Below are 9,092 nucleotides of genomic sequence, written 5' to 3' on the forward strand. Positions count from 1 at the left end.
CTTAAAATATTATACAGTTACCACCAAAAGTAACAAAATAATGAAAACTGTTGCCAGTCCTGCTAACTGCATGCCAGGGTTATGGAAATTTGCCTTTTCTGTCTCAAAGGTGTGTCAGGAGTAATGGTTCCAGGCTTAGACTAAGATGATAGCCAAAGCCAAAAACACATCATCCTAAAGACACAAGGTCCCAGCCAGGCATCTGAAAGGGCCAAGAGGAGGTTCTGCTGTGGAGGGCTCAGTGCCACTGTGCCTCCTCACACAGGTTCAAGGAATTCTATCACCTTCCAAAGGAAAGGCATGATGCCAACACGCTGTCAGTGAGTGGTAATGCCTGCTTTATTTATACAAATAAAATGCTTGATAATGCCAACAGTTGCATCACGTGCCTCCTTCCTACTCCCAGCTACAGATGTCTTAACATCTCTGTCATTGCAAGATACTTAGAGAAGCAAACCCTCATAAAAACATTTACAATGGATGCCTGATAACTTGATTACCTTCAGAATCCTGTGTAAAGAGACGTGTCAGCCCATCCTGGCTTTGAGCCCGAGGGCTGCTGGAAAACTGCCCCAGCTCCTGGTTCCAGCTGCTGCTGATGTCCTGGAAAGGGGCTCTGGATTTGTGAGCAATGACCTGCTGGCCCTGAGAATCTTCAGTGAAAAGCTGACTCCAGGTGTCCCTGTCATTCTCACTGTCCCAGGGAAGCACAGAAACAGGATGAGGGCTTTGCTTCACACAGTCTGTTTTCTCTCCACTCCGGAAGTCCCTGTGAGTTTGAAGAACCTGCCTGTTTTCTTTGGTAGACGCAATCTTTTCTAGTCTCGTTCTGTCCAAGGACTGGTGACATCTGCTCCTAGCTGTGCTGCTGGGGCTCTCTAGGCCCTGGCAGGTCTTCTTAGTGTCATGAAGCCATTCCTTTCTCCTGGAAGAATCCTTTTCCTCATTTTGGTCCCAAGAACTTTCCAAGTCCTGGGTAAAGGAAAAAGCCAGTGAGGTTTTACTCTTTGCAGCAGAGACTGGGATGCTAGGCTGGAGCAGAGACATCTCAGTCCAAAGTGGGGTCCCCATTCTCTGTTGGCTATAAGTCTGGAGGGGGTGAGGACAGAGTCCAGCCCCCTGGGTGTCTGCTGGAGTTGAAGTGGCAAAAGGGGGTGCCAGGTAATCATCTTCAGAGCCTTGCACCAGACAGCCTAGCGGAGTTGCATCATTGGTGGATTCCTGGTTGATCTGACTTTCCACATGAGATGGAACACTTCTCTGGCCACCGCTGTTTCTCTTTCCTAGTAAAACAGGAATGAACAAATGACCCTCAGATTACTGCCCTCAGCAGGACTTCTCTGTCTTTGTTCTGAAATCAGCACCAGTGACTATTAATGCTGCCTGGTGCAGGGTTCTTAAGATTCCTCGGGGGCTGTGTAATGAGTGCAGCACCTAAATATTTTGAGTTGCTGTCTTGAGGACCAATACTGAAAGTTGATTTTGTTCTTGAACAGTATCCCAGTAGATTTAATGATGATTGTTGGTTTGAGGTCTGATTTTTTTTTTTTTAATACATGTAAGAATTCTGATGTGGAAATCTTGCACAAATTTGTATGGAACAAAGCCTACAAAAATGAAAACTGTAGATTGAATACTAATCCAATCTTAGTGTGATAGAGGAGGAAAAGTTTGGTGCCATAATTTCTCCCTTCATTGGTGTTGGACTTCAATTGATTGAAATGTATTTCTGTACCACAATTTAAGCTTCAATAAAAATTTGCTTGATTAAAAAAAAAAAAAAAAAAAAAAAAAGATTCCTTGGGGGCCCGGCACGATAGCGTAATGGTTAAGGTCCTCACCTTGAACATGCCGGGATCCCATATAGGTGCCGGTTCTAATCCCGGCAGCTCTACTTCCCATCCAGCTCTCTGCTTGTGGCCTGGGAAAGCAGCTGAGGACAGCGAAGGCCCTGGGACCCTGCACCCTTGTGGGAGGCCTGGAAAGAAGTTCCTGGCTGCTGGCGGATTGGCGCAGCACCGGCTGTTGCACTCACTTGGGGAGTGAATCATCGGACGGAAGATCTTCCTCTCTGTCTCTCCTCCTCTCTGTACATCTGCCTTTCCAATAAAATAAATAAAAAGATTCCTCTGAAAGTAATTCAGGAGCTCATCTTCCTGCTTTAACATTGCTATTCTTCGGAATGGCTTTTCTAAAACATAAATCTTACATTCTCTCATGAAAATACATGGATGGGGCCCGGCACAGTGGCCTAGTGGCTAAAGTCGTCGCCTTGAACGCGCCGGGATCCCATATGGGCGCCGGTCCTAATCCCGGCAGCTCCACTTCCCATCCAGCTCCCTGCTTGTGGCCTGGGAAAGCAGGAGAGGACGGCCCAAAGTCTGGGGACCCTGCACCTGCATCGGAGGCCAGGAAGATGCTCCAGGATCTGGTTAGGCTCAGCTCTGGCCAATGCTGACACTTGGGGAGTGAATCAATGGATGGAAGATCCTTCAGTCTCTCCTCTCTATAGATCTGACTTTCCAATAAAAATAAATAAATCTTTTAAAAATATACACACACACAAAATCGTAAATGAAAAGATTTCAAGTGAGTTCCCAGCTCCTGACTTTCACCTTCATGGAGTAAGCCAGTAGATGGAAATTTTTCTCCTTCCCTCCCTCTTTTTATTGCCTTACAAATGAGAAATATTAGTAGGAAGAAGGCTGATGAGAAAGTCTGTTTCTAAGAAAACAAAGTATATTTAGGTTTTCTTTATTTTTTATTTACCTTGAGAGACAGAGATTTTCCATCTGCTGGCTCACTCCCAATACCTGCATTAGCCAGGCTTTGACGAGGCTAAAGCCAGGAACCTGGAACTTCACCTGCATCTCCCACCTGTCAGGGACCCAGGTATCTGAGCCATCACTGCTGCCTCCTATTGGCAGACGCTGGAATCGGAAGACTGGAGTGAAGCCCAGGCACTCTAGTAAGGGTTGTAGCATCCCCTGGCAGTGTCTTAATTGTGCCAAATGCTTGCCTCATCTCTGAACTTCCAAATTTTTTCATACAGAAATAACAATTTGAAAATTTTATACAAAAATGACAATTAACCTTATACAGAGATCACTCATGATGACTAATTCTAATGTCAACTCTTTTAGGCACTCCCATTTCCTGAGTGCACCTTTCCTCACTGCCAGTAAATATGAATACTATTATACAATAAAACTACAAAAGTATGTCTGTAAATGCATGTACATACTACTTTTTCAAAAGACAATGATTTCATGTGTTTGTTTATTTAGATTTCTTGTGTTTCATAACCTCTCTCAATAGGTCAGCTTAGTTTAACACAATGCACCGACTTCAGTCATCCTCATTAATACTCCAGCATGGAAACACAAACGTACTCCTTTTGTGTTTCCTGGATAATGGAGTATTCCCCGAATAGGTCGTCATACCTGGCTGCGAGGTCAGGAAGGAAGTGATGCTGGTCTGCTTACCACCTGCAGGAGGGGTCCTTCTTTGAGTTAAAGAAATACTAGCCTTCCTCTCTTTCGGAAGGAGTGTTAACACTGGTTTGATTAAATGTGTCTGAAAAGAAATGGGGAAAAAAAATCTATTAATACAAAAAAATTATAAAATAAACCAGACTGAATAAACACGAGATTGAATAAATACAGAAGAGGCTGAATAAGCACTGTGTTTACACACACACACACACACATATACACGATGAAAACAAAACAGAAAAATCTGAATTCAGGACTAGCATTGTGATATATATAGCATGTAAAGCTGCTGCCTTTGATGTCAGCATCCCAGATGGGCTCCCACTCAGTCCCAGCTGCTCCACTTCTGATCTGGTTCCCTGCTAATGCATTTTGAAAACCGGAAGATGGCCCAAGTGCTTAGGTCCCTGTACCCACACGGGAGACCTGGATGGAGTCTCTTGCTTCGCCTGGCCCAGACATTTGGGGAGCAAATTGGAAAGGCAGATTTTATAGAGAGAGATCTTCCATCTGCTGTTCCATTTCCCAAATGGCCACAAGTCTCAGCCAAGCTGATCTGAGGCCAGGAGCCTCTTCCAGGTCTCCCACGCGGGTGCAGGGTCCCAAGGCTTTGGGCCGTCCTCCACTGCTTTCCCAGGCCACAAGCAGGGAGCTTGATGGGAAGTGGAGCAGGCAGGACACAAACTGGGGCCTATGTAAGATTTTGGTGCTTGAAGGTAGAGGATTAGCCAACTGAGACATGGTGCTGCCCCTTAATAACTTTTTAAAATGAATTCAAAGTAAAATGAAAAACAAAAAAGCCCAGTGGCTTTCTTGGAACCACTCCAAGTCTGAACTCCATTCCCGCCTATTCTCTATGTAGTTTGTGCTAGACAGTTCCTTCCACTATTTTTTGGCCTCCTGAAGCTTTTTTTTCCTCAAGAATCACATGTTCCAACTATAGCCCAATCGTTCTGCTTCCCTGTAAAAGTCAGGCAGACTAAACACAAAGAAACTGACAAGTATTTCAGAGACAACGGGTTCTCCTTTGTATCTGAGGACAATCAATGCCTCGACATTAGGCATTTCTGAAGTCACCTGTGGTGAGCAGCACAGCCTTAGAATTGCACACTGTGGGTTCCAGTCAGCCCCAATCCCACCTCTGCTGTTTATTAGTTATGTGACCTATGCAAACTGTTAATTTCTGAGTCTCATTCTCATGTGCTTGAAAAATGAGGACAATAACAGAACTAGTTCCCTAGGGCAGCTATGAACATTGAATGAATTCTGAGAAAAGGATTACTGCTCGACAACAGTCGGCAGTTACTGAGGGCAGGAGCAGTGACACGGCGCCAGGCTCGCCATCCCAGGCTCTTCCTGCTGTGGAGCGCAAGGCAGGAAGAGGGACAAGATTTGGCAAATTGATTCTGTCAACTCTAATTATAACCTCATCTGCATTACTGTGTTTGGTTTTCATTTCCATTGCCTGTTTTAATCTACCTGAGAAATTGGGCAAGTGGGATTGTATCTATTCACATTTTGGCTGTGACTGCCAAAGAAACAGGAATTGCTAATATTCATGCAAGTTGGAAGTAGCCCTGGAACTTGAACCCAAATGATTAATTTTAGCTCAGGGCAGGTTAAAGGTCATAAAGAATCTGTAATGTTACTTAACACGCCTTTCTTTCTTTTCACTCCTACCCAAATATTTTTTTTTAATTAAGCTTTATGTATTTAGCTGAAAGGCAAAATTACACAGAGAGAGAAAGATCCTACATCCACTGGTTCTCTCCCCAAATGGCCATAACAGCTAGGGCTGGGCCAGGACAAAGCCAGGAGCTTCATCTGGGTCTCCCAAGTGAGTGACAGAGGTCCAAGTACTTGGGCCATGCTCCATTGCTTTCTCAGGAGCACAAGCAGCAACCTGAATTAGTACAGCAGGCAGGGCCCAGCACAGTAGCCTAGTGGCTAAAGTCCTCGCCTTGCACACACCAGGATCCCATATGGGCACCAGTTCTAATCCCGGCGGCCCTGCTTCCCATTCAGCTCCCTGCCTGTGGCCTGGACAAGCAGTAAAGGACGGCCCAAAGCCTTGGGACCCTGCACCCACATGGGAGACCTGGAAGAAGTTCTGGGTTCCTTGTTTCACATCGGTTCAGCTCTGGACATTGTGGTCACTTGGGGAGTGAATCAATGCATAGAAAATCTTCCTCTCTGTCTCTCCTCTCTGTGAATCTGACTTTCCAATAAAAATAAATAAATCTTAAAAAAAACAAAACGGGCCCGGCGACGTGGCCTAGCGGCTAAAGTCCTCACCTTGAAAGCCCCGGGATCCCATATGGGCGCCGGTTCTAATCCTGGCAGCTCCACTTCCCATCCAGCTCCCTGCTTGTGGCCTGGGAAAGCAGTTGAGGACGGCCCTAAGCCTTGGAACCCTGCACCCGCGTGGGAGACCCGGAGGAGGTTCCTGGTTCCCGGCATCGGATTGGTGCAGCACCGGCCCGTTGTGGCTCACTTGGGGAGTGAAACATGGGATGGAAGATCTTCCTCTCTGTCTCTCCTCCTCTTTGTATATCTGGCTTTCCAATAATAATAAAAATCTAAAGAAAAAAAAAAAAAGAAACAAAACAAAACAAAAAAATCCTTCTCTATATATAACTGCTAGAGATAAATGTTTCAGATTCCTGCCAGGACCCAACCTCTACTGAAGAAAATTTTCTGTTTCATGCGTGTGCTTGATTTTTAAAACGACATTTTTTTTAACTTCAATGATTGCACTCCTACAAAGTCTCCCTAGATAACATTCATACACAAAAACGATGTGGGAGGCAGGCACGCAAAGCTAAGTAAGATGCTGTTTCAGATACCTGCCAGCACTGCACTATGGAGCAGATAGGCTTCCGTTCCCATCCTGCTTCAGTTTCCAGCTTCCTGCTAATGTGTGTCCTGACAGGCAGCAGGTGCTGCTTCAAGCACGTAGGTCCCTGGCACCCGCATGGCAGAGCCGCAGGATGTCCTGTCCTGTGGCTTGGCCCAGCGCAGCCCTGGCTGTCATGGACACTTGGGAATGAACCAGCGAAGGAGACATCCTTGTTCTTGCCTCTCTGCCTTTCATATAAATAAAAGAATGACTTAACTTTTTGTGAATGCAGATGAAATATCCATAAGGCGCAATAAGTGAAAAAAGCAACTTGTCCCACAATGTTTAACATGCTACTATTTGAAAGAAAGAAAACACCCATTTGCTTGTATACTCACAGAGAACCTCAGGAAAGAGGAACAAGATAGTTTAGGCCTCTGGGATGTGGAAAGTTGGGTAAGAATATGAGGCAGACGTTTCAATGCAGACTGGATACATTTAAATTAATAAGTAAATAATGTTATTTTTCCAAAAATGACTGCAGTTGTAAAATGCTTAACTGATTTTGTCCAGCAGGTTGTAGCCACACACAGGTGAACCACTCGATCTTTAGACTATTGATCACACTGTCCAAACCCAGCTTTCCTGCACAGTTCAAGTCCCTTTCTTTTGGTTAAACCTTCCTTGATAACCACAAATCTAAGGAATCTTTCTGGCCTCCAAAGTCACATGGTCCTGAGTGAGACCACTCACAGGGACTAAATTCTGCCTTAGAGGGTTAAGCGCACAGCCTGTATAGCAATCGGAACTGAGGCAGAACCCCTGCTTGTCTGACTCATGTTTTAATCCAAACCTCAATGTTCTCAACTTATAAAACTAGGACAATGAAGGGATCTACTTCATTGTACCTTGGTGAATACCTGCTAATAAGAAGGGCCTGTAAACGGGCCAGCACTGTGGGCAACGAGTTAGGCTGCTACCTGAAGTGCCGGCATCTCTTGTGGGCACCAGTTCCAGCTGCTCCACCTCTGATCCAGCACCCTGCTAATGCACCTGGGGGATCAGCAGAGGATGGCCCAGGTGCTTGGGCCCCTGCACCCATGTGGAAGATCTGGCTTAGGTTCCTGGCTTCGGCCTGACACCGCTCCAGCTGTTACAGCCATTTGGGAAGTGAACCAACAAGTGAAACAGCTCTCTCTTCTCTTTCTTTGGGACTCTGCTTTTCAAATAAAGAAATATATATATATATTTTTTTAAAGAGAGTGTGTAAAGTCTTGGACAAATGACACATGCTAAATACTCGCTGTTAGCTGGTGTAACTGTGTGCAGCCCTTTTCCTTGCAAGACTGTAAGTACCCTGCCTGTGCTGTCCCTTTTGAGACTGAGTTTTCATATCCCTGAGCAAGAGTTGTCCCAGACAAGACAAACAGGCCTAACCAAAATGCCTTAGCACAGCGGCCAGCACAAAATGCTGTGACACCCCTGGGTGAGATGTCCACCCCGTCCAGGTTGGGTGAACCTGGGTGGGCTCCTCATCCCCAGTGAGAGGAAGGACACACACGATGGATGTGCGCCCACTACATTGTCCGGCACCCAGTGGACGGCCAGTGCACGGGAGGCCGGCTCCCCGAGCCTGCTTCCCCACAACCCTCTCCCCGCACCCCTCAAAATTACTCCTTCTGGGTAAGGCCAGCAAACTAACCTGGCCAAGTCTGGAGCCAAGAGACCCCCGGGGTGAGAACTTCCCAATTTTGCAAAGTGCACCTGCCTCCCAGGACTCCAAGCCTCTGTCAACGCGTCTTGAGGGGACTGTAAGCGCCCCAAAAGAGCAAATTTGCTTTTCCACCTCCCCTGCCCTAACCTGGTAGCCTGCAGTCCCGGCCTCCCCGCAGCCCACGGCTTACCTTCTACCCTAACCCCATTTTCAGCTTTCCCCCATTCCTCTCGCCGGTGAATCCCCAAAGCCGTCCCTGACTTTCCCTCGGTCACCTCCAGACTCTCCGGCACCCGTCTCTTTTCGCGTCCCCTCAGGCCGTCCCCGCACCCCCGAAACGCCCTCTGAACCCTCCCCACGTCCCACCTGCACTTTGTGCCTCTTCAGAGCCGCGGCGTCCAGCCACACGCCGCAGGCCTCCTCCTCGGGGCCTCTCCGCCTCATGGCCACCGAAAAGTGGACACCTCCGGCTAGTCACTAAGCCCCAGCTCGGGACGCCTCACAGTCTCCCCTCAGCCGCAGGCCTCCACGTTCGGATCTCCCGCCAGCGCCTAGGGGCGGAGCTACGCGTCGGCCGCTCCGTGCGCAGGCGGCGGCCGCGGCGTCAGTCCCGCCTCTTTCCCCAAGCTCCGCCCCGCGCGCGTTGACGCGGTTGCTGGTCCCGCCCAGTGTCTCCTGGTCTCCTCAGGCTTGAGTGGTGTCTTATGGATGGATTCGTGACGTCATACCCGGAATCTGTCGTTTCTTTTCGCCGAACTGTTCTTTCTTGACAATGACCCAGTTACCTCAAAGGGAAGCCGAGGACCCCGGGCTCCGGGCTTCAGCATTTCCCTAAATGGTTGCCACCTCCTTCAACTTTGTGGATTTCCTTCATAAGAAAGGAAATCTTGGGCCTAGCGGCTAAAGTTCTCAATTTGAATGTTCCAGGAACGTGCCTGGGAAAGCAGTCGAGGACGGCCCAAAGCCTTGGGACCCAACACCCACGTGGGAGACCTGGAAGAAGTTCCTGGCTCCTGACTTCAGATCGGCTCAGTTCCGGCCATTG

General features: G+C 47.6%; 1 protein-coding gene across 1 annotated transcript; it reads right to left on the bottom strand.

Annotated features, from left to right (window-relative positions):
• Positions 1-53: 53 nt before the first annotated feature.
• Positions 54-8,659, bottom strand: AUNIP (aurora kinase A and ninein interacting protein). The gene is made up of 3 exons (XM_058677101.1): positions 8,414-8,659; positions 3,444-3,576; positions 54-1,283 (listed from the first exon to the last, which is right to left on the bottom strand). The coding sequence occupies exons 1-3, from the start codon at positions 8,489-8,491 to the stop codon at positions 472-474; spliced, it is 1,023 nt and encodes a 340-aa protein (XP_058533084.1). The 5' UTR covers positions 8,492-8,659; the 3' UTR covers positions 54-471.
• Between the last annotated feature and the right edge of the window lie 433 nt (positions 8,660-9,092).

This window comes from Ochotona princeps, chromosome 2 (genome assembly GCF_030435755.1).
Source record: "Ochotona princeps isolate mOchPri1 chromosome 2, mOchPri1.hap1, whole genome shotgun sequence".
Lineage (NCBI taxonomy): Eukaryota > Metazoa > Chordata > Mammalia > Lagomorpha > Ochotonidae > Ochotona > Ochotona princeps.

Bases quoted from the DNA above. Each gene is read 5' to 3' on its own strand.
- AUNIP (XM_058677101.1), bottom strand. From the start codon at position 8,491: ATGAGGCGGAGAGGCCCCGAGGAGGAGGCCTGCGGCGTGTGGCTGGAC. The intron at 3,577-8,413 runs GTGGGACGTGGG...ATTTCTTTTCAG, and splicing joins TGAAGAGGCACAAAGTGCAG to ACACATTTAATCAAACCAGT. The intron at 1,284-3,443 runs GTATGACGACCT...CTGTTTTACTAG, and splicing joins CTTCCTGACCTCGCAGCCAG to GAAAGAGAAACAGCGGTGGC.